Source organism: Trachypithecus francoisi, unplaced genomic scaffold (assembly GCF_009764315.1).
Source record: "Trachypithecus francoisi isolate TF-2019V2 unplaced genomic scaffold, Tfra_2.0 Lachesis_group19, whole genome shotgun sequence".
In the NCBI taxonomy this organism is placed as follows: Eukaryota; Metazoa; Chordata; class Mammalia; order Primates; family Cercopithecidae; genus Trachypithecus; species Trachypithecus francoisi.
In genome coordinates, this window is record NW_022681464.1 from 43364235 (window position 1) to 43390005 (window position 25771).

At 43.8% G+C, this 25771-nt stretch overlaps 1 protein-coding gene across 1 annotated transcript in view; it reads left to right on the plus strand.

The window, feature by feature from the left end:
* Positions 1-2542: 2542 nt before the first annotated feature.
* Positions 2543-25771, plus strand: part of RAB12 (RAB12, member RAS oncogene family) — a 28968-nt gene continuing 5739 nt past the window's right edge. The window contains exons 1-3 of the mRNA XM_033178317.1: positions 2543-3094; positions 18233-18293; positions 25526-25664. Of these exons, the coding sequence (XP_033034208.1) occupies positions 2578-3094; positions 18233-18293; positions 25526-25664 (717 nt within the window). The 5' untranslated portion in view covers positions 2543-2577. The remainder of the gene's footprint in view (positions 3095-18232; positions 18294-25525; positions 25665-25771) is intronic.

Consider the following 25771-nt stretch of genomic DNA (forward strand, 5'->3'; position numbering starts at 1 on the left):
CTAATAGCCTACTGTTGACCAGAAGCCTTACTGATAACGTAAACAGTTGATTAAGACATATTTTGTATGCTATACACATTATATACCGTATTCTAATAGGAATATTATATTGTAAGTTACAAAATATGTAAGTTAGAGAAAAGAACATGTCATTAAGAAAATCATAAGGAAGAGAAAATGCATTTACTATTCACTAAGTGAAAGCGGATCATCATAAAGATCTTCATCCTTGTCATCTTCACACTGAGTAGCTGAAGAGGAGGAGGAGGAAGAGGAAGAGGAGGGGTTGGCCTTACTGTCTCAGGGGTGGCAGAGGTGGATGAAAATCTACATATAAACAAACCCATACAGTTCAAACCCATGCTGTTCTAGGATCAACTGAATTTTATTATTAGTTATTGTTAATCTCTTACTGTGCCTAATTTTTTAATTAAACTTTGTCATAGGTATGTATGTATAGACAAAAACATAGTATATAGAGGGTTCTATACTCTCTGAGGTTTCAGGCATCCACTGTGGGTCTTGGGACATATTCCCAGGGGATTAGGGACACTATCATAATTGGTTTAAAATGGTGAATGTGCACTTACCTGTCCTCCAGAAATACTACTCAACCTCTGTCATTTAGTTCATTAATTATTCTAGTGGCAGAAACTACAGATCTACCTTATGGGGAAGGTATTTTATTTTGGGCAAGAAGGTCTTCAGCCCCACAAGCCATGCCACATGCATCTGCCTATTAGGACAGGCTGTGCTATGAATCAGAATGGACCAAATTAAAAATCTTGAGATTACCTTTGCAGATGTGTCTTGCTTTGTAAAATCACAGTATTCCTGAAAAGCCATGCATAAATCAGTTTCTTTGATTCCTCATATTTATATAGTGCCTTATGGTTGCAGCAGACTACAGAGATCATTAGTTGTCTTTTTCCTAACAATGGTAGATGAAAGGAGGGGTCACTACTCTCATTCCCATAGAACAGAAGAGAAAACCACAGCTAAGAAATGTTCTGCGGTAGGGCACAGTGGCTCATGCCTGTAATCACAGCACTTTGGGAGGCTGAGGTGGGAGGATCACTTGAGGCCAGTTCAGGGTCTCACACTGTTGACTAGCCTGGTTAACAGAGCCAGACCCCATCTCTACAAAAAATTTTTTAAATTAGCCAGGCGTGGTGGCACGTGCCTGTGGCCTCAGCTGCTCAGGAGGCTGAGGAAGGGGAATCACTTGGCCCCGGAGTTCCAAGCTGCCGTGAGCTGTGATCGCACCACTGCACTCCAGCCTGGGGAACAGAGCAAGGCTGTCTCAAAACCAAAACAAAATATAATGAAAGAAAGTAAATTCCGTGATGGTAAGTGACGGATCTGTGTTTCAAATAATATAGAGGGATCATATTTTACATATTCTCAGAATTCATAGTAAAAAGATCCCTACAGTGATTGCACTGTTAAGAACGCTCTCATAGATGCAAGCTTCCACTCTACAGTGTGGGCAACGCTAGATTTTTACAGATCAGGTTTGCTGTGTAACACACGCATGTACTGTGCATTACTAAACCTAGTTCTAAATACAGTGCAGCTGAAATTTGGTGGGTAACGTGATCATTGAGCAAATGCTGCCAGCCCCTATCATATTCAGAACCCTGTGTTCTGAGGTGCTCAAGGTCAAGCTGAGGAATTGGCTAAACAAATCTCTGGCAAGGAATCAGCAGTGATTTTCTGTATCCTTAAATCCTTCCAAATAGAAATGGCAAGACATAGGACCCGAGTTTAATAATTCCCAAAGTTTCAATCTCCTCGCACTGTTTGAGTTTTAACTCGTTTATTCCCCCCAAAAAAGTACGCCGTTTACTTAATTTAAAAATTAAACAGCATAAAAACTTCTGAACTCTGAGTGAGACAGCAATCAGAGTTAAAAATAACTGATTTCGTGCGTTTCCGTGGAAAATGGGAGACAGACGTGATGGAGAGAGACCGAGCAGTGCCACGGCCGGGTAGAGGGTGCGGGGGTGTTTGTGCGAGAGCGCGTGGGTGGACACGCGGGCGGCCAGGCGGCGCGGGCTTGGGGGGAGGCCTTCCCAGTGTTCCAGCTACACCGAGCGCGCGGGGGCGAAAACATGTGCATGGTGTTTGGGGACTGTGCGCATGGGAGTGTTTTCACTGTCAATCAGGGTTCTTTTTCTTATTTTCAACCTATTTTCATGATGCACTGAAATGCTTAAGTTTAAAATTGCCTACGGAGAATTTTAAGACTAAAACGACACTAAGTTTCTTCTGTTAACTATAAATGCGCGTCAGAGTGAAAGCCGAGTAGGGAGGAGTGAAAAGGGGGAAAAGGGAAGAGGTAAAAGGAAGAAAAGATGAACGAGCCGACGGAAGAGGGAGGGAAGCGGGGGCGGGCAGAAGGGAGGAGGCAGGAAAAGAGCAGCGCCGGTTGCGTGAAAGCCCCGCGCGCAGCAGCCAGTCGAGGCCCGGGCGCGCGGTCCTCCCGCCGGCAGGGGGCGCCCACCCTCCCGCCTCCGGCCCCGCGCGGCCCGCTGCCCCGCCCGCGCCTGCGCTTCCTGCTCCTCCTCGTCCGGGATGCTGCTGCCGCTACTGCGGAGTAGCTGTTTCCCTTCCTCCTCTCCCGGCGGCGGCAGCGGCGGAGGCGGCGGAGGAGGAGGGGACCAGGGCGCCGAGAGCCGGCCGGCGGCGCAGTTGCAGCGCGGAGCCCACGGGCCGCCGGAGCCGCTCGAGCGAGCGGAAGCCGAGCCCGGGGCCGACCCCCCGCGCGCGGCGGAGGCCGAGGGGGCGCCGGGGCCCGGGGCGCGCGGCCGGGGAGCGGGCGGCGGCGGGCGGCGGGCCGAGCGGGAGCCGCATGCGTGCATGGATCCGGGCGCCGCGCTGCAGAGGCGGGTCGGGGGCGGCGGCGGCGGCGGTCTGGGCGCGGGCTCCCCGGCGCTGTCGGGCGGCCAGGGCCGCCGGAGGAAGCAGCCCCCCAGGCCTGCCGACTTCAAGTTGCAGGTCATCATCATCGGCTCCCGCGGCGTGGGCAAGACCAGCCTGATGGAGCGCTTCACCGACGACACCTTCTGCGAGGCCTGCAAGTCCACCGTGGGTAAGGGCGCCGCGGCGACCCCGGGCCGGGCCTCCTGGCGCACGGGCCGGTTGCCCTTCGCCTCAGGGGCTTCGAGTCTCATCAAGCCTGGAAGACTTTCAGGCGGGGATGGGCCTCTCGGTGAAACTAGGGGCGGGGGTCTCCGTGGAGGGCCCTGCATCCCGATCCCAAAGCCTGGCAGAGGTTTTCGTGCCGCCTTCGTGCAGACCTGCCCTTGGCCCCCGGCCCTGCCTCAGAGGTCCTGGCAGCCCCTGGGGCCTGTGGGGGCGGCTCTCCATGGAAACTTCGACCCTTTGCGTACTCGCCCAAGAAAAGGCTGGGTTCGAGTGGGGCACAGGCAGGCAGGGGAGTGAACGCCGAAGGCCCCGGCCCACCAAGGCCAGCGCGCGCGGTCTATCGCGGGTGTGATCCCTTCGCAACCAGGGCAGTTTTCTTATTTTGAACCCATTTTCAAGAAGTAATGAAGTTTAAAGTCACCTATGGAGAATGTTAAGACTAAAACTACAGTAAGTTTCTCATGCTAGCCATAAGTACGGGGCAGAGGAACTTCAGCTGTATTTATCCGTGACCTCAGACAACCCGGTGACTGGCGGGCGTGGGGCTGATTCCTCCAGTGCTGCTGTTTTCTGTGAAGGACAGGAGTAAAGTAAATACAGGAACGCTCCAGCGTCAAGGAGGAGAATAGCCGCGTATCTGAAATGGAAACTGAAGGGGAAATTTTTTTAATGAAGTCGTGCTTAGAGGACTTGACATTGAGATTTGTCAGTTGGATGTGGGTAGCAGTTGCTTCTATGGAAAACCCCTTAAAAGATGTCCAAACTAGGAGAACCCCATTCTTTAAAGGGCAGTCACCTTCTGTGATAGGAAGTGAGAGATTTCCCCAGGGGCGGTCCAAGAAACTGAGTAGTCAGGAGATTTGATAGACAGAATTAAAAGTATAATTTCATGTAATTCTATTTATTAATAGTGTTATAACCAGTGGTAGTTCCAAGGCTGTCAGTATGATTTATAGATGACGTTGAAATTGTCATGTAACAAAACAGTACTACATTTAAAGTGTCTTATTGGAAAATTAAACCTCCAATTTTTGTGTTGTCTTTTTTGTTTTGTTTTCAAGAACTTACTTCCCTTAATACTTTTTTGGAATGGATCATTTTGGAAATATTTGTGATGTCTGTACCATATGTTTTTAAAATGTTGGCATTGGGTACATGATATTAAAATGAGTCGCATAACTATACCTGTTTCAAATATCCAGTCTTGGATCACACAGAGAATAGGGAGTTGTTAAACCATCAAATGAGGGTTAGGCTGTTATTTTAGTACCTGACATAAATAAAGTAGGGTTAAATTCAATTCAGAATTGTCGATCTTTTATGGCTGCGTACTTCAGTATATAAAAATGAGGGGTAATAGAGTTGCGCTGTGTGATGAAGAGAAATCAGGTATCCATAGGTGGGTAACTGAAAGCTTGAGTGGATGGAGGGTGAGATGGATGAGCAAAGGTGTGCTTTAGAATGCACAAGAGGAGAGGGGAAGAAGGATTTTCTAAGCCTGGCAGTAGTGGAGCAGCCGCCCACCTCTGGGGAGGGTTCCTTAGGGGACTTGGGAATGGATGCTGCAAGACCTTGACTGCCATGCTGAGGAGAGTGGACCCTATCCTATGGGCACCTGGAACCAAAATCTTCTTAGGCATTGGCACGAAAACAGTGAAACTAATTTGGCAGAGTTGCATAGGATGTTTGGGAATAAGGAAGAAACCAGGAGGCAAGGAGACCAGGCAGTTTGTTTGTGTGTCCCTTGACAAACATGCTCTTACCCGAGCACATACTCCCTACTGCGTGTGGTTGAATTTCTGTCTTGTTCATTTTTGTTTGCTTCACATGTAGCCTATAATACCTAGAATACCGGAGTACTCTAGTACTCAGTGCATGCTTCTAACTGTGGGATGGATGTTCAGAGAATGATCATGGCCCCTGGCCTGCTGCAGAGCATGAAGATACTGTGAGAAAGCTAACCAGCTCTGCTTCCGTTTCTGCTTCAGAGCTGCTTTTCCCTCCACTCATCAGATCGTTTGTTGTGCACCTACTGTGTGTTGGGTGTTGTGCTACCCAGTGGGGATTCAGTGGTAAACAGGACATGGCTCTGCCCAGAAGTGGATCAGAGCTTCTGGGAGCTGCATGGCCGCTTGTCAGGGCAGTGACAGATGTGTGTGGATATTTGGGGGCACAGTGAAAGCGTCTCCAGTTGGGGCTAGGGATGAGGCCTAGTCGGAGAAGGCTTCCTTGTCATTGGAATGTTTGAAGATAACTTTGTTCCTCTAGTTCCTTTAGAAACATGCAAATTAAATATGGTACCGAGTGTGGTGGAGCATTGTGGTTGCCTCACCCAAACGTTACCGTTTGAGCAGTTAGCTCACAGTGTTCGTCCCAGGCTGGTTTTTCTAGTCTGATCTTCATGTAGTACAGTGAATTCCATATAGAGCAAGAGTCTCTTCCACAGTGGGAGTTTTCCTGACCCTGTCAGGGCGTATGGATGTGTGCTGCTTGCAACAGCCGTCTGGGAAAGACGATGAGCCTCACAGCATGGCCCAGAGAAGAGTTCCCGAGTGTGCCTGGACAAGACAGGTCACCAAAGTGGTGGTAGTGTGTAATTCCGAGGCTAGGAGTTTCCAATAAGTGCCTTTTTATTTTTATTTATGTATTTATTTTGAGACAGAGTCTTGCTCTGTCACCCAGGCTGGAGTGCAGTGGTACGATCATGGCTCACTGCAGCCTCGACCTGCCAGGCTCACACAGTCCTCCTGCCTCGGCCTCCTGAGTAGCTGGGAGTACAGGTGCATGCCACCAAGCCCGTTTTTGATTTTTAGTAGAGACGAAGTCTTTACTTTTGTCCAGGCTGGTCTCAAACTCCTAGTCTCAAGCACTTGGCCTCTCAGAGTGCTCAGATTACAGGCTTGAGCCCCTGCTCCTGACCAGTAAGTGCCCTTTTAAAGTAAATGGGATTCACTTGAACTTTCTATAAAGGATCCATAGTGGAAGTCCTTAGGGATTCGAGATGATGAACTATTATGTACAATTATAAATGAAGAAAATGTTGATTTTTTTAATTGTTAATCATATCAGAAACTGGTTTAAAAGATACACAGAATTCACAAGGGTATGAAAAACTGAGAGATTGTGTTTACTATTTGGCCTATTTAATGGAAATTGTCTGATGGAATTGTCTCTTCTTTTCAAATGGGATTTTGTTTTCATGGAATTGAATTAGTCTGATTATAGTTTACAAGTTATTTTTAAAAGTACAAGAGTAGCTTTTCAAAGTTTGAGAAACAGAAAAAGTAATTGACTAAAGAAATTTACAACTAAGGTGCCTGGGCCACTGTTTTTCTCATAGCAGTGCCTGTATCACAAGCATACGTATCCTCCATGAATCTGTGTGTGCTTTCGCAAGTTGACATTATTACTTCCTGAGTGAAGCTGTCGAAACCATTTCTATCTAGTAATGCTGAATTCTTGATCTTGATTCCTTCTGACTCCCACTAGTTATAGCATAAACAGGTAAATATGCTTTTTTTAAAGTATATTTCAAAAAACAACTCCATAAAATTATATATCTGTCCATCTTTGTTTTATTTCTATGTTACTGTTGGAAGCTGTTTAATTTTGTTTAGGTTGAAATGGTTTTACTTGTTAAAAACCTACCCCCACCTTGCTCCAACAGCATTGCATGCTAGGAAAAACACTAGAGTAATAGGAAATGTGGATTCTTGCTCCAGGCTCTGCCACTAACTAGTTTGTGACTTTGGATAAGTAATTTAGTTGTCTGTGCATATAAATAGAATATTGTATTAGTAGTCACTGCTACATGGTGAGCACTTAACTGCACCAGCAGAAGGCCTCGTCACAGCCCTGAAAGTTATCCCCGTTTTACAGATGAGGAGCCAAGTCTCACAGAGTCACAGCCATTTTTTTTTTTCACTTTCAACATCTTTATTTTGTTTGAATATAAATACAAAGTTTGTTACAGCTTCAGATAGATATATATTTATATATACTTAGGTAAATATATGAATATATGCACACACGTGGTAGATAAACACAAACATGAATGTATGTATGTAAATATTAATGTATACGGACAATATTTTTCCACTTTTTAAAATATAGAGCATATACTAAGAATGCAGATGTAGAATTAATTGACTTCTGTTTCGCTCAATAGCATATCAGAATAAAACGTAGCCATACCATGTTGTTTATATAAACATAAAGCTTCAGCTTCAGGTTTCAGGCCTTGTAAATAAGCTGACAGTAAAGCTGTGTGGTACATGCTGTCCAGGTTAGCATATAGGGCCCAGCATTTCTTCTTGGTGTGCATGGACTATTTACATTTACCATTTTGGGCATACCTTAATGAATCGGTAGCTGCTATTTAGATAATTGGTTGATTGGAATCACCTGTACTGAACTAACTGGGTAATCAAATTCACCTGGATTGATTAATTGGCTGATTGAAATCACCCGGGCTGAGTGAATTTGGTGGTTTAAGATCACCTGTGCTAAAGTAATTGTCATATAAGATTCACATCAGCTGAGCTGACTGACTGATTAGTATCACCTGGAATAAGCTAGTTGGCTGTTAGAAATTACCTGGGCTAATCAGCTGGGTTAGGCTAATTTGCTCATTGAGTCACAGCCCTTTTACGGATGAGGACGCGAAGTCTCGCAGAGGTAGACATTTATCTGCTGCGGGTTGGGGCCAGTGAATTCTTTTTAACTATCTTTCCGTCTGTTCCTTAGCTAGATGGACTTTGCTGTGTTGAAAATACTGATGGCTCACACACATAAAGGTCAGACGTGATGGAGCCCTTTCCTCGTTTTAGAATTTGGTTCTTGTTACAGCACTGCCAAGATAGTGATGTAATTATCCTATGGTATTAGTGAAACTGATTTTCTTTAAGTGTGTCCCTGTCATTGCTTGTCACTTGCCTTTTGAATATTAAAATAATGCTCCAAGAACTGCTTTTTAATCTGTATATTCCATCATTCAAATTCAAATGTCTTAAGCCTTTTACATACCAAAATAGGTATATTTGAATACAGGAGAAGTCAAGGTAAGACAATCTGACCAGAATTCTGATTTTTCTGGGTAGTAAAGTTTCCCTCAAAATGGCTGGAGGCCAGGATAGGATTGCCAGTTCTTTATTTTGCCAATTTAGAACGTTTAAAAAAAAAAAAAAAAAAGACTTAATATGACTTTTAAAAATTAGGAAAGATAAGATCACAGTTTAAACTTTTTTTTATTTTTTTATTTTTTTATTTTTGAGATGGAGTCTCACGCTGTCACCCAGGCTGGAGTGCAGTGGTGCGATATCTGTTCACTGCAAACCTCCGCCTGCCAGTTTCAAGCAGTTCTCCTGCCTCAGCCTCCCAAGTAACTGGAGTTACAGGCGCTCACCACCACGCCTGGCTAATTTTCGTATCTTTAGTAGAGACAGGGTTTCACCATGTTGGCCAGGCTGGTCTCGAACTCCTGACCTCGTGATCCACCCTCCTTAGCCTCCCAAAGAGCTGGAATTACAGGTGTGAGCCCCTACCCCCAGCCAAAACTTTTTTAAATTTATCTTCATTGTTTTCATTGTGCGGCAGTGCTCTAAACTTCACAGCCCGGCACCCTGAAAGGATGGCAGCCCTTCGGTGAAGCCCTTTAACTCCGCTGCGGGCCGCAGTCCTGTGCACTCTCTGCCTGACTCCCCTCTAGCCTGTGTTGACATGAGGGTGCACTCAGGATGCCCACTTTTGGGGCCTTGGCCTGAGACTGCTTGCGCTGGGGAAGTAGGGTGGTGCGAGCGAGTCTGTTTCTTTGGACCTGCGGTTGAGCTGGCAACAGAACGGAGAGGTCCGAGAAACAGGTGAGTGTGAGTCCCCTGCAGAAATGCTTTCTGGGGGTCTGCCCTTGAATGTTAGGTGGCATGACAGGTCAAGTGCAGTCCACTAGTGTCTTCACCTGGAAATTGACTACTTGTACTTTATTCTGGAAACTTAGGGCAGAGATTTTTGTTAGAAAACCCAGAATGAACATCTCATACTGGATTTAAATGCTTAACTGTGTATTTTATTTTGCTCTTCTGTATTTGTACACAGTCTTCTAAGCCATGACCAATCTGCCCATGTTTCACTTAAGAGAGAATTAAGGAAAATCGTCCAGAATTCCCAGTCCAAAAGCCCAAGCTCTGCAGCCCTGCAGTGTGGTTTCGCTCCATCTGGAGAGAACCTCACACAGACTCCCCTGCCAAAATGATGTAACATGATGACTCAGGGATGTGAACATGAGAGGAACTAACATTTAGTTCTTATACCCACATATGCTGTGTGTTGTGTGATCAGGTTTATTTAATGAACTTAGTGCAAGCGGAGAGGCTTGACAAAACGTCCCCTTTTGTGGATTAAAGTAGCCATCTTTTAGAGAAAGCATGCAGATGTAGTTGGTGTTAGGTTGTTTATGTTGAATAAAAATCTAAAGACGGCCGGGCGCGGTGGCTCAAGCCTGTAATCCCAGCACTTTGGGAGGCCGGGACGGGCGGATCACGAGGTCAGGAGATCGAGACCATCCTGGCTAACATGGTGAAACCCCGTCTCTACTAAAAATACAAAAAACTAGCCGGGCGACCTGGCGGGCGCCTGTAGTCCCAGCTACTCGGGAGGCTGAGGCAGGAGAATGGCGTGAACCCGGGAGATAGAGCTTGCACTGAGCCGAGATCGCGTGCCACTGCACTCCAGCCTGGGCGGCAGAGCGAGACTCCGTCTCAAAAAAAAAAAAAAAAAAAGGCCGGGCGCGGTGGCTCAAGCCTGTAATCCCAGCACTTTGGAGGCCGCGACGGGCGGATCACGAGGTCAGGAGATCGAGACCATCCTGGCTAACAAGGTGAAACCCCGTCTCTACTAAAAAAATAAAATACAAAAAACTAGCCAGGCGCGGTGGCGGGCGCCTGTAGTCCCAGCTACTCCGGAGGCTGAGGCAGGAGAATGGCGTGAACCCGCGAGGTGGAGCTTGCAGTGAGCTGAGATCCGGCCACTGCACTCCAGCCTGGGCGACAGAGCGAGACTCCGTCTCAAAAAAAAAAAAAAAAAAAAAAATCTAAAGACCTGGCTGAAGTGCATTCAGCCTTTCTCTCACTGTCTGCACTTACACTAAAGAAGAAAGATGTTATTATGCATGACACAGATCCAGATTCTTAGAGATTGCCTCTTCCCTCTGCTCTGTGGAATCTGCCAGAAGCCATCTGTTAATGGATCTTGGAGCTGGCTGTGGAAGGCAGAGTAGGTTCCTTTGAGAACTGATAGGTCCAAATTATTCTGTATCCTTGGGTGCCAGATACATTGTTCCAAATAAGCGTTAGTTTGTAAAGAAAACAGCTTTGTACAGTAGTCATTCTAAAATAGTTTTAAGCAGCATTTTCTATTTATGTAAGACACCGTCCTGCTCAACCTTCCCCTGGGCACAAAGCTCACACCTGGTTTACCCTTTTCAGGGAGGAGGTGAGTCACGGAGCTAGCCATAATAACAAGTGTTAGAAAACAGTACCCCCTGCTTCAGCTGAGGAGGACATTGATTGTCCTCCTTTTGTCCTTTAATTCACATCTTTGACATTTGGCAAGTATGTGGAAAGCCAAAACTACAGACCAAAAATTGTGCCCTTAATTGAGTGTGATTGTTTAAAAAAAAAAAAAAACTTTTAAAACTGGGAAGCACGACACAAGCTGAGCAGAGCGCTGGATTCCATAGAACATGTTTTCCCTCCAGCTCTGACAAACTCCACCCTTTGGTTTCTGGTGCCTGGTTAACCAAACAACCTGCAATTCCAACTCCATGTCAGCACTTGGGTGAAGGAATGGGCCCTATAAATGAGGAGCTTTGTGTTTTTCACATGCCTCCTCTCCCCTCTTCAAGCCGTGTGTGGTAGGATCTCAACACTTGTCGACTGGCAGTCACACCTGCAATCCAATTTTCACTTTTAATTTTTTATTTAAAGAGAAAAAACATGGCGAAACCCCATCTCCACAAAATAAATACAAAAATTAGCCTGGTGTGGTGGTGCATACCTGTGGTCCCAGCTTCTTGGGAGGCTGAGGCGGGAGGATCACTTGAGCCAGGGAGATGTGCCACTGTACTAGAGATGAGCCGGCAGTGATTGTGCCACTGTACTCCAGCCTGGGTGACAGAGTGAGACCTTGTCTCAAAAAAGAAAAAATGCTCCACATTCTCCTTGGCCACCGCTGTCTTCCCAAGCCATGGTGTTTGTGGAAAGAGATTTTAGAGGCAGGCATAGAGTCCTGCATGTAAGTCCCAGCTCCACGACAGGCTGCCAGCTGTCCTTAGGCAAGCAACTTACCTCGGTGTCTTAACTCAGAAGAAAAACAAAGCGGGATTTACACTTTCTTCACATGTCACAGTATAGGCATAAATGAAGTTAAAATATCTTACATGTCTGGCATAGAAAAGGCAATTTATAATTCTCTTCTCCTGATTTATCCTGTAGATCCGAAAACTCTAAACACTCCATAAAAAAATCCTTACCCTGTAATGATTTACACTGATATATACAGATGATATAAATTTCAAAATGTAATCACATGTCCTGGATAAAACATAATCTGTCTGACAGTCCCTGCGTTTTCATGGATCCATTCTGAGTAGTAGTGAAGTTCAAGTTTTTTGCATATGAAGAAAATGTTAACAATCCACTGTTTGATCATGAGTTTTTTCTTCTCTTCCCTTTAAATATTCTCCTCCTCTTTGGACCAGGAACTCAAAATAACCTGGTAGCATTTCAGATGGGAGTTTGTCTGAAGCCAAGGAGTGGAGAAGGCCGCCTGGTGCAGGGATGGAGTCTGTCCCAGCCAGCCAGCCATCCACCCTGTCTTACTGTTAATTTTATATGCTTGCCTAGCAATGCAAAGTTCTTTTTCAGCCTTAGGTATATGTTCTTAGCTCCCTTCCAGCCTCTACCTCTTGTTCATCAGGTGGGGCTGCACAGTGCACAGGGAGGAGCACGGCCCAGAGCCAGGCAGCCCAGGTTCAAATCTGTGTCCTCATGCTCACCAGCTTGGTTACCTTAGGCAGTCTGCTAGCTTCCCTGACTTCCATTTTTTCATCTATAAAATGTAGACAGTAATATCTACCTCATAATATTGTTAATGAATATACATTGCAATAAGTTAATGAAGACCCTTAGAATATTATCTGAAATATAGCAAACACCACAAAAGTTAGTTCTTAATCTTGATTTGTGAAGAGAACACACACCTTTCTGTGGAATTCTCGTACGTATATACTTCCATGAGAGGAACTGTGCACTCGCTCTGCTGGGCTCCAGCCATGCCTCTCCTTGGAGGCCCAGGACCTCCAACTGTCCCTCTGACCTCCCCTCCCTGATGCAGTCCGTGGTGTTATTGTTCCAGTCAAGTGCAAGGCTGTCTCCTTGTGCTTCTGTGTACAGGATGGGCTTTATTTGCTGGGGGGGAGTATGCCAACCCTGGAGTGCAGGCGAGCACAGATCTTCTTACACCTGGATGCACATTTGACATCCTCAGGCCTGGATAAGCATTTTTTCAATGACACAGGGTAACATTAGGATTTTAATAGTACCTGCTTCTGAGTTGAGCAAAATATTTTACAGTTATGGTACTTAGTTTCTATTTAAATCCGTACCACACAGCTTAGATGGGAAAAGCCAGATAATATTCAATAGTAGGTTGTCACAAGACAGGTCTACTAGCAGTGAGTTTGCATTCCCTTTTCCTTTTTTTTTTCTTTTTTTTTTTTGTGATGGGGCCTTGCTCTGTCCCCCAGGCTGGAGTGCAGTGGCGCGATCTCCGCTCACTGCAATCTCCACCTCCTGGGTTCACGCCATTCTCCTGCCTCAGCCCCCTGGGTAGCTGGGACTGCAGGCGCCCACCACCACACCCGGCTGATTTTTTGTATTTTTAGTAGAGATGGGGTTTCATCGTGTTAGCCAGGATGGTCTCGATCTCCTGACCTCGTGATCTGCCCGCCTTGACCTCCCAAAGTGCTAGGATTACAGGTGTGAGCTACTGCGCCTGGCCACATTCCCTTTTCCTTATATGGGACGAGAATTCATTTTGAGTTCTTCGCTGGTAGGTGGTAGAGTTTGGGCAGAAGACTGGCCTTGTGCCCACATGACTTGTTTTTAGTGCTAGATTTGCCTGTCTCTGTAACCTTAACATGTTCCTTCATTTATTTTCTCACAACTCACTGAAAATGCTTACAATCCAATCCCTTAGTAGAATACTATATCCAATTTTAGATAACATTGTGTAAGATACATCCTTCGAAGAAAAGCCACTGTACAAAACTTAAGGTCATTATTATAAATTGGCAGTGACATCACAACCACTGTTTGTATTGAGACTTACCTTCAAGTATATGGAAATCCTTCAGCTTCTTCAAAATATTAAGTAAAATCTATGGTCTGGTCCAAACTCCAGATCTTTGGTGGAACTAGGAGAAGTGACCTGGGCATGGAAGAAGAGGGCACAGTCCTCTCAGCCATAGTCCTAGATTTGGACCACAGTGGTGTTTAGGCTTTTTACCTGAAAGGAGTGTAAAGAAAGAAGTTTCTGCGTGTTTTTGCCATTTTCACTTTGTAACTTCTTATGGCCCAGCAAAAAGAAACAGTAATGTGCAAATGTTTTGCTTAAAGGGGAACATAGAAATCTTACAAGCACTAAGTCCAGGGATTCCTCCTGCTGTTGCTAAGACGTGTATATGAAAGACAGCCAGCAAGAAGGCAGAGCGCAGAGTCAGGCGTTGTCTTCACAGCTTGGCTGTGGGAACTATGAACCACTTGAGAACATCTTAAGCGTTTCTGTTTTTTTCACCCATCTGACTTTTACTATACTAACCTTTCACTGTGGGCCGTGGTGTAAATTTGAGTCTTGGTTCTGCTGCTTCTCTGGCCTGTGGTAGGATTATAGGCAAATTACCCTGTCCTCTCTCTGCTCATCATGATGTCTTTATAAAATGGGGGTAATAGTTTCCCCATCACTGGGCTGCTGTGAGGCTTGGATATGGAGTATTTGACAGATGTCCAGTGTCATTCGTACTAAAGGAAATTAAGGTCAAGAATAAGACACCGGCACAGTTGCTCATGCCTATAAACCCAGCACTTTGAGAGGCTGAGGTAGGAGGATCCCTTGAGCCCAGGAGTTTGAGACCAGCCTGGGCAACGTAGTGAGATGCTATCTCTACAGAAACCAAAATCAGTTAGTGGCAGTGGTGCACTTCTGTAGACCCAGGGACTCGGGAGGCTGAGGTAGGAGGATCGCTGGAGCGCAGGAGTTGGAGGCTGCAGTCAGCTATGATCTTGCCACTACACTCTAGCCTGGGTGACAAAGCCTTTTTTTTTTTTTTGACTCAAGGGGAAAAAAAAAAAAAGACTGACTTAAATAGAGCAGTCTAAGACCTTTGATAATAGTGTAACTCTGTAGCCTGTGTGCTTTTCGAAAGCATTGTTAAAATACTTTTAGAAAGACTTCCATAAAATTGGTAAGCCTAAAGAAAAGCAAGCTCCTCTCACCAGAGTAATTCACCTAGTAGACCTGTTCTCTGTCTAAGGGACTGGATGGAGAAACTGTTACCATAATCCTCTGGGATCAGTGTGTGTAGGGAGAGCCTGTGAGCAAGGATGGCTGCCCCATCCTGTGAGGAACTGTAGGAGAAAAGAGAGGCTGTGTTGCTGCACACACTCATATTTCTCCCGTGTGCTGGGCACCCCTACGTTCACTGCTTCCATTCCGCACCTGCTACTCAGATGCCTTTTTTTTTTTTAACTAATCAGTCCTGAATTTCCCGATTTTTTCCAAAAATAAGTCACATTTCTTCTTACATATACAGCATTTGATGGAGAAGAAGGAGCAATTTCCAGCCATCCTATTTATTGAGTTGTCGTTGTGTGCCAGGCCGTGTCCTAGACTTTAGGGGGCTGAAGATGGCGTCCTCAGAGGGTAGGCACACAGCCTGTGGGGGAGGCCAGCAAAGAAGGAACGATGTGATATGGACTAGAAGAGAGTTCAGGGCCAAGAACTGGAACGTAGATAAAGACAAGGGTAAAGGCGGGTGCAATCAGAAGAGTTCAGATGGGAAATCTAGGGCTTCAAAGGGTTCTGGGCAGACAAGGAGGTTCTCTAAGAAGAGAGAACAGCAAAGAAAGACGCTCTGCCAAGTGCCTGGTGTGTGACGTTAGGTCAGTATGACAGGTTTTCAATGGCAGAGACTGTCGCCATCAGCTGAGTGGCGAGGGCTTGTTGCTTCCTCTCTTAGTCAAGATACCTGTGGGAAGCCGGTTTTCAACAGGGTTGGAGACAGCAGTGAAATCGCCACCCTCTTTGTCCCTTGGTTGTTTGTAAACATTTCCTCTTCTGTGACAGGAACTCTGTTGATTTTTCCTTAATAATCTCCCAGATATTTGAGGTTATTGATGACTTTTTTCCTTTTATTGAGGATCATTATCACTTCTCTGACATCCCAATATTAAAAATAGACAATATTAAGGGATATTTTTGACTCTTAATGTAAGAAAGTTTTTAGAAATGTTTAGTTGTGTACTTTGATACAGGTGTATGTTTTCTAAGCCAAAAATTGGATTACGTTTCCAGTCATTGCAGGCTACGTAATGGCTGTGAGATACGGTATAGGTATAGGGTAGTTCGTGTAAGAGCAAGGACTGTTTGAAGGAACTGGTTTTACTCACGGAACCGTAGATCTGGACCCTGGGTGCTTTCCTGTTGTGTTGTTAATTGTCATTCATCTACTCACTGTAAGATAGTCTTCGTTTTGGCTAAACAGATTCTTTTTTTCTTTTGTTTTTTCCTTTCCAACTTTTATTTTAGGTTCAGGGGGAACATGTGCAGGTTTGTTACATGGGTGAATTGCGTGTCTTGGGAGTTTGGTGTACAGATGAGTTTGTCACCCAGGCAGTGAGCAGAGGACTCGACAGGTAGTTTTTCAGTCCTCTCCCTCCTTCTACCCTTCACCCTCAGGTAGGCTCCGGTGTCTGCTCCCTTTTTGTCTGTGAGTACTCAGTACTGAAACAGGTTCTTAGCCCTGTTTACTGTCAGGTAATCTTTGCTTTGTTTTCCTATTAGAACTAATAATGTGTTTATAATCACATAGTGATAATGTTACCACTTATTTCCTGATTTTGAATATTAATGTCCTAGCCTTTTATTTTTATTCATTAAATTTTGTGGTTACAAAATAGTCCTAGTGTAGGACTGCTGGAGTTGGGTGGGTAAGTTGCTCAGGTTGGTTGGAAAAGGCGGTCTGACATATTCAGACTCCATTGTTACAACGCAGAGAAAACAGTGTAGTCAAAACAAAGGTTGTCTGCTCTAGCTGTTTCAGGGACTCTTCCTCAATTTGAAGCATAGCTTGAAAGAAGTATCATCTGCCAGTTCTTTTCAATAAAGTATCAGCCGCTGCCACAAGGTTTACAAAAGTACAGCTCCTTTAATTACATTTTAAAAACAAACTTACTTGAAGTAATTGAAACAAAAGTAAAATAGATTAGTAGTCATCACAGATGATGCATTTGATGAGTAAATTCCATCACAGGGTAGCATGACAGCAGTGAAATCCTAACGCTATGTTAATATGAAGACAGTGTTTTGTCATTAAACTTTGCTGCTTTAAACCAGATAGCAAATATCTGCGCTATTTTGTGTGTCTTGTATATAACACTTGAAATTGCAGTTTCCTTGCAGCTGAGTGTTAAGCCACTCTCTTCAAGGTTCTCCATCATGCAGAACCTGCCTCCTGGGTCAAGGCAGTGTCTGAGCTTCCTTTGACTTTGGAAAGCAAATCATCTCCAGAACTGAAAGTGAAATTGAATTAACTAGCTTTCCTTCAGGGACATCTGAAATTATGTGTTATGTGGGAGGTTAAAAATTAACATGGAGTAGTGTTCTCTGGCTTTGTTTTCTTGTAACACTTTATATTCAAAACTTCTCTCCTGGGGCAGGAGGGCTGCCTCCCTGGCCACACACCGCCCCAGGGCTGTAAACATGCCTTTTGTGTGGCATTGGTGTCCGCAGTGTTACTCATTATAAAAATCGATCACGTGTCTTCCACTTCCCCTCGAGAGCCCCATCTGACCGCAGCACCTCATCAGTGCCCAGAGATGGGCAGTCAGACGATGGCCAGGGCCTTGTCCTCTGCGGCCACCATACCAGTCACAAACGTGGGCACCTGCTGGTCCGGGGAACTGGGATCATCTACACCCCGGGTCCCAAGGAAGCTGTCAGGAAGCCGTTCCTGTGGGGAAGGTGTCTCTAGTTCTAAATTCAGCCAGTATCCCTTTTGTTTGCCTTAGTTGTGAAAATTGTGCAATAAAATATTGTTGTGAAATATTTACGTTTTGTATAACTGGAAGGCATGTAAGGTAGCGTACACAAATGAAAACTTGGTTTTAAAAATATATCCGAAGCTTTACAGGCTAAACTAAAAAGGAAAGATACATGATGATTGGCTTAGCAGTATTAAAATGAATAAAAATTAAAGTTGGGTATGTTAATTTGTATAAGAGTAAATTTTTAAATCTCACTGTTGATAATATAATGTTATGCTTATATTTACCTAAAATTTTCATGAGTACTGAAATTTTTAGTACAATCATTTCTAAATTCTCAGACTAAGGCTGTTTGACTAAGGTTGATTAAGTTTGATTAAGTTTCCAGTGTTCCATATAAGAATTTTCCCTGAGAAACCCTTTTAAAGCCACTTATTTGTCGATGTAGTTATTAAATGTCATTTTAAACTGGTTTCTGTGCTGAACTGTGGTAGTAATAAGTTGTGTTATGAACAGCAAATACTAGAGCAATTATTCAGGATAAGACCTAACATGGGCCAACCTTCCCAGTGTGGACTGAAGCGTGAGAGATGGGAGGTTACAGATACCGGTGCAGATGTGCCTTTTCCTTGGAATTAAGTGATGTCAGGTTTCGTGGGGTTTTCCTTTTTTCTGGTAATGATAACAAAATACACAAGTAGGATTATTTTATATGACAAATTGCATCTTTGCTGTTTTTGCTTCACATTTATTTGTTTTATTTACAGGTGTTGACTTCAAAATCAAAACCGTAGAGCTAAGAGGAAAGAAAATTAGATTACAGATCTGGTAAGTGGGAGAGTCTGCACCCCATTCTGTGCTTTGTGTGTTTAACAGTCCATGCACTTGTCTAATAAAATGAACTGTTTGAGCTGATTTGCCTCTCCTACTTTTCTCCTCTTTTGCTCATTTTAAAATTAAATGGACAGTGTTTCCATCAAGAGAAAGAATTGAGGTAAAGCTGTTATGTTATATGCCCCTTGCCCATGGGGGGCAGTTGTGGACAGAAGAATGTTACCTTAATGGTAGCTAGTTTGGAACCTTTTTGCCTCTATTTTCAAATCATTTATGTAATATCAAAAGTGTCACTACTAAAATGATTGCTCAAATGCTTGTCTTCATGTCTTCATTTTGTATGATAGTAGTCAAAGAAAGCCCAATATGTTCATAACCAGATTTGCGCAATCTGAAGGCAGGGCCCTGCAGACAGTTCCAGAGCTTCTTGGCACAGTGTGACTATTACTACGAGTGGGCATACTCCTCCCGGCTGTTCTGCTGATTCCACGGGACGTGATGCCTACCAGAAATGAATCCAGACCCCTTCTCAAATCACAGTTGGAATGAGAGGCTCAACCAGCTGTGTTATAACCACACTCAGCACTAAGAGCTTTCTGTTCGCTATTAACCTGTTAACAGCCCGCAGGTACTAGCGACCTCTCTGTGGAAGAAGGGACAAGATCTGGTCTGGTGGTCTGGCGATGGCTTAAAAGTGGCCCCACTGAGGTCCTCTGAGAATGCCGTTTTGTTTTGAATGCCACAGCTGCGGTGTACTCAGCTTACTAACTCCTCTTGGCAGGTCACCCTCAGCTCTGATTGTTTGTCCACCATGTGTGTGTTTGCTTTCATCTGCGTTAATTGCTGCTTCATCTGTGGCATCACCGGTCACCTAATGCTTGAATGTTAGTGCCATGTCTTCATTCTCCATCCGTGTCCCTGTCTGGGCCGCAGCTGCAGCCGAGCCGCAGTGTCTGCCTACTGGAGGTGTCTGAGGTAATATCTTCATTTGGTCGCCCTTCACTGTATGACACACTTCAAAGATTTTTTGATTTGGGTTTTTTGTTTGTTTGTTTTCTTTTGTGTTGTGTGTTTGGTCTGCATATTTTCGTTTTTGGCTTGATTATGAAACATTAAGCCTTGTCTGAATACTTCAAATAAATAGCAAATAGATATTTCTTCCTGTGCTAGTCCTGCAGGCTTTTTGTACATTGCAGCCCAGCTTTTAAACGCTGGAAATGGCAACAAAGTGTTTTGCACACAAGCTGCTGTTTCTAATGAGAAGCTCTGTAAGGTAAAAACCACCTTCAAAAGGATTTGGGATATGCCTCTCTCTGTTCCTAGTACCTGTGTGAGGTACTTTTTGATGAGAATATTGCCCCACAAAAGTGATGTAAACATTATTAGAATATGTGACACCTGCCTTAATGGGTGACAGCCGTGCCTGATGACTGTGGCACATGTCTGAATTAATGCATTAATACTTCCATCTTTATCTTTGGTGGCAGTATTCTGGTTTATAAAGTATGTCCAAATGTCCTGGTGCCTCCCAAAAGCTCTGCCCACTAAGACTGTGCTGGTGACATTGATCACTCCTGGAATCTGACTACAGTGCCCTGGACTCTGAGCTAAGAGGGCCCTACCTGATGGAATTCCCGCGCCCCCCCCCCCCCCGCCCCCACCGTGTAGAACGTGAATCCCGCCCCCCCCATCGTGTAGAACGTGAATCCCGCCCGTGTGGAACGTGAGATACTGTGGTTCTGCGAAGAGCAGCGGGCACTCAGAACCCATTTTTCTCTTGTATGTCAAAGCATTCTCCAAATGACCCCCTCCCTCTCCTGATTCTCCCTTGACTCTTTACTACTTTTTCGTTCTGTAAATCTGTGCAGCTGTACAGCACTGGCAACGAGCGTAACTAAGGGAGGAAGAATGACATGCACTGGACTTATGGAATGGTTGATTGCAAGTTTTCTACATGGAGTATTCCAGTGACTCTTTTCCTGCAGGGTTGTCTTTTCCTGCAGGGAGGTTTTGAACAGTGACTCATGTATCTACTACAGGCCAACCATTTTGTTGGTCACATAATACTCAAAATAAGATTTTTATCTTCTGAAATATGATATGTAAAAGATGAAAACTTTTTTCTTCATTATTGCTATGCAGCAGGTAAAAAGGAAGTGTTAGAATCATGATTCTAATTTGTATTAGTGTTTTAAAGTAACGGGTGGCTTCTTTTGGAGCGAGGTGCAGCCCTTGTGCTGCTGCTGGCATAATCTGCTTTGTTGTGGGCATATTGTTTCACTCTCATCCATTGAGGGCATAGAAGGCGCCTGTGTAGCTGGAAAGGGTCCCTGAAGGAGATGCAGTGGATTGCGCTATGCTAATAATAGATAGCTCTGCTCCGATTTTCTAGACTGGCATGAAAGCATTGCCATTCGGTTTTCATAGGAGAATCTTGTTGAAAGAAGTGCGTTATTTACTGTAGATTCCTAAAAGCTAAAAGTACCAAAAGCTGCAGGTGTCTGTTACATTTTTACATCACGTTTTATGTCATTGCCACATAGTTAGTTGATTATCTGTGGTCAGAAAAAGGACCATTTTTCTCTTCTCTGTACTTTGAAGTATTTCTAATGAATGTTAGAACTTTATATAAGTAGCTGAAATAAAACGTGTTGACTAGAATGTAGTTTGATGAATTTACATCCAAATGGTGTCCTGGAAATTATTTATACTGAACTTGGAGTTGTGTTGAGATGGACTTGAAGCCATGAAATTTGCCTCTTACCTTTAGGCAAACACAGAATTGAAATGCTTGGTATAAGGGCCCTTTGTTCTGCCTGTGGAACCAGTCCAGTGTTGGGGATTTTGTTTTAACCAGCATTCTTAGGTTGGCATCGTTCCTTTTGTTCTCCGCTTGGAAGAGGGGGAATATTTCATACCCTAAATTGGTGTATGCCCTGAAAATTAGTAATTTAATAATTTAAGTGGATGTATTAAATACAACAAATAAGAGGCTTTGAATTCTCCAAGCATTGTTGTATTACCAAACTGGGAAAACAGAACTGCAGAATTTTTTAATTTGCACAAAAAGCAGATAGAGAAATCAGAATAAGGTGGCATATGCTCACTGTGGTAAATGATGATTGAGCTGACATTAAAAACTTGCAAACCTCTAGAAATCTGTACCTTACCATTACAGTGAAAACTCAGGTTTGTGGAGAAAAAGAGGGAAATAGTAGGATTCTGCCTTTTCATAGAAAGGTGAAAGCATGATCAGTGCATTGATATAATCTAATTTTCTGAAAAGTAGAGATTTGTGTGGGATTTTTATGGTGCTGGCACATCGTAGATATTTAAGAAATACTTGCTGAATGAAATCAGCATTTCACTTATTATTCTTTGGCTGTACGTGATAGCAGATAATTTAGTACGTAAGGGAAATAAATCAAGCAAAGGCAGTTTTGAGAGGAATAGAAAATAAAAGCTTTCTCAGCTCAAATATTTTGGGAGTATGGAATCGTCTCTCAAAGAAACATGCTTTTCTACCCCCAGCCTTCAGAGCCAGGCCCAGACAGTGGCATTTAAGGAATGGGCTTAAATGGGGAGTGCTGAACTAGTTCATGTTTCCTCATTGGGATTTTTGTAAACTAAACCAATCTGCTCATTGGCGTTAGAACGATTGCCTCAGGTTTTGAATTTCGAGGTTTCTATCCTCTTTCCTTACATTGGACTTAAAGTCAGTAGAGGCAGCTGACTACTTCATGTTGAGGTTCTTAATGTTTCTACAATTCCTGAGTGTGCTATTCATGCAAAAACATTTTAAGCTACATCAAAATTGGCTTTTACTCTCCCTGTTCTTCGATTGTTTTTATTAAAACTCCTATTATCTGTAATTTCTCTGGTTTTGTGCCTCCAGTTTCTGGATTCTAAAGTCATTCAATGTGTATAGAAGTGCATGTGAGTTGACTTATACCAAAAACCAGATTAAAATTGCCTAGAATAAAAGTTTATTAAAGTATGTAATTCCTAAAATGCTTGTTGAAGATCTTAAATCTGATTGTTATTTAAATTTGTTATTCAGCTATATTGTGTTAACCACCGATTTCAGAGTAGAGAAAATGCTGATCATTTTTAACTTTTTAAAGAAATGGAAAATGTTTTGTAACAGTAATCAAATAGCACAAAATATTTTCAACATTAAAAACATTTGATTGAATCCTGATTTAGACAAGCCATAACTTGTGAGGATGGTAAACCACCCTGTGAAAGATTTAACTCTTTGTTGGTTTGGAACTAGTAAAGTATACCCCTAAATGCTTAGGATTAGAGAAATAATCTTATTCACTGACTCTTTATGGAAACCAAATGGGATCAGCTCTGTTCCTTCTCAGCCGCCTTGAAGGTGACTGTTAGTGTAGTCTTTAAGTTGCTTTTAGAAATCCTGAAAAATTCAGTCTCCATCTATCATATTCTTCAGATTTCCTTTTTGGTTTTTTTTTTGCAGTTCTGAGGTCAAAAAAAATGAAGTTTCTTTGTCTTGCCTGACGTGGCGTCAACTTTCTAATTTTTAAACATGTTACCAGCGCATATCTGCTGATCGTGTACTGCGGGACCTGGGTAGACAGAAACATACCTGCCTCTGCCCTCCTCACCTTCCAGTCAGGGCAGCAGGGGACACTCATAATCCTCTGAGGCAAAGCAAATGGCTTTGCTTTATGTGGAAATGAATTTGCCAGGGAGCTTTTCTGCTTGTTTGACAATAAGGCATCACTAATGGAAACTAATTTGGTGGCAGGTCTCCTCTGAAGAAAGCCATAAATTATAGCAACATGGGCAAGTGGTGTTTTTAGGGACCCAGTCCCACAGATGCCTAAGGGAACTCCCTGCTGTGGGATGAGAGGTCCGGTGGCCTTGCATGGAAGAGCCGGTTGCCCCCCAGCGTACTCCACTGTGGCGCACTTGGTTGGGGTTCTTTGGGTGAAGCTAAATCATAGATGCTCTTTAAAGAAATCGCTTTGCGAGTGTCAGTCCTTCCTATTGGAAGCATTCTCCATTGAGCCTTATTGGAATTAGAAATTTGCAGTGGTTCTCAAACAGTTTCTAGGCTTATCACGATACAAGATATAAACCAAAAAGTATCTGAGACAGGTCTCAATCGGAGAGTTGATTTTGCCAGGGCCAAGGACACACCTATGACACAGCGTCAGGTGGTCCTGACAACCTGTGCCCAAAGTGGTCAAGAGTACAGCTTGCTTTTATACATTTTAGGGAGACATGATACGTCAATCAGTACATGTAAGATTTACAGTGGTTCGATCTGGACAGGTGAGACAGCTCAAAGGGGCTGGGGCTTCCAGGTCATAGGTAGATTTAAACATACTCTGATTGGCAGTTGGTTTAAAGAGTTATTATCTATAGAAAGGAATGTCTGGGTTACTCTAAAGAGTTGTGGAGACCTAGGTTTTACCATGTAGATGAAGCCTCCAAGTAGCTGGCTTCAGAGAGAAGAGACTAAATGTTTCTTACCAGTGGCACCATCGCAGCTAACTGCAACCTTCGCCTCCCGGGCTCAAGCACTTCTCCTGCCTCAGCCTCCTGAGTAGCTGGGATTACAGGCTCCTACCAACATGCCCGGCTGAGAAAATTGGGAAAAAGCAGCCCACTGCCCAGTTCCCGGCACATCTTCACTGTTCCTTGGGCTCCCTCCGTGTCCGTTTCCCTCTGAGTGTAGTAGATTGGGGACTCAGAACCTTCTAGAACAGAAGTTACGGTTTTGTAAGGGGAAGAAATATGGTCAAGTACACATCTATAATTTAGAGTATTAAATTTCCTTGTACCCTTATGATTTATTCTAGAAGGCCAGCACATTGATTACAAAGCTAATGTTGGCTTACATTAGTCCTTCAGGTATGAGGTAAGAAATAAAAAATTACTTTATGCTTTATTTCTGCACAAAATTTCACACTGGAAAGATACTAAAAAGTTTTACTGTGTACAGGATTTTCAGATCTTTTTTACTGTGAAAATTCTTGTTTTCTAATTTTCGGAATCTTGATTTGAAAGTAATTGGAGGCTGGGCTGGTAGCTTACACCTATTGTTCCAGCACTTTGGGAGACCAAGGCAGGTGGATCACATGAGGTCAGGAGTTTGAGACCAGCCTGGCCAACATGGTAAAACCCCGTCTCTACTAAAAATACAGTGTTAGAAAGGCATGGTGACAGGCGCCTGTAATCCCAGTTACTTGGGAGGCTGAGGCAGGAGAATCACTTGAACTAGGGAGGTGGAGGTTGCAGTGAGCCAAGATCATATCATTGATTGCACTCCAGCCTGGGTGACAGAGCTAGACTCCGTCTCAAAAAAAAAAAAAAGTAATTGGGACTTACTGATGTTTTTGTTTGAGTGTAACCAGTTCAGAAAAGCTACTGTCACTGACAGTAGTGGCTGTGCACAGATGTCAGTGCAGACGTGAGGAGCTCCCAGTGGCCGGACCCAGACAGAGGCGTTCTCAAGAGCTGGCCCTGCTTGTCTCCATAGACTCAGTGCTGCTAGCCTGACTGTGCCTGCTGGGGTTGTAACTGTGGATCTTTCTCATCTGAAGTGGTCATCGTAAGCTGCCACATGTGCCCCATGCCTGCCCCCAGCACTCTAGGTGGTGGTTAGTGAGCGAGAAATGAATTCTTTGTGGCTTGGAGGGCATTCATTTTCACAGTCGTAGGATCCCCACCATTGATTGTGTGTGCGCGTGTGGAGTCGGTCATGCATGTGTATAAAGTGTGTGTTCCTTGTGTGGCATTGTTGCTCTTGGGTATGACAAATGGTTTTGTAAATCACCTACAGTGTGAATTCTTAGGAATTGATCGTTTGGAAATTCTGTATTTTAAAAACTTTTCCCCCATTTTATTTTAGAAAAACATCATATATTTTGATGTTATATTAGCATTCCTATTGCTGATTTTCTGTCTTAAGGGAAAAAGTTATTCAGGAGAGTATGTTGATCTCGGTTGATAATTCATCTCCATTCATCTAATTTAGTTGTTAAATACAAAGGTATTTTGTATGTCGTAGTTTTAGTCAACCTGAATTTTTCCTACTTTCTTTCACTGTAGTCATCAGGCCAAAGAGAAATAGGGGTTACTCTTGTTCTTTTGTCGCAGAAACACTGAAGCATAATCTGTGTTTGCTTTGGAATGTGGTGGTGCTCACTTTGGGCCTTGTTTGGGAACTGACTTTGGCTGCTTTTTCTTAGGGACACAGCAGGTCAGGAGAGATTCAACAGCATTACCTCAGCTTATTACAGAAGTGCCAAGGGGATCATATTAGTGTATGACATCACTAAGAAGGAGACGTTTGATGATTTGCCAAAATGGATGAAGATGATTGATAAGGTAAATGTTACATTTTTCCGTCCAGTGTGAACTCTCTGCTTGTGAGTCTTCATCATTATTAAAAGAAGTGGGGGAAACACATTTATTGAGCATGTTTTTATACAGAC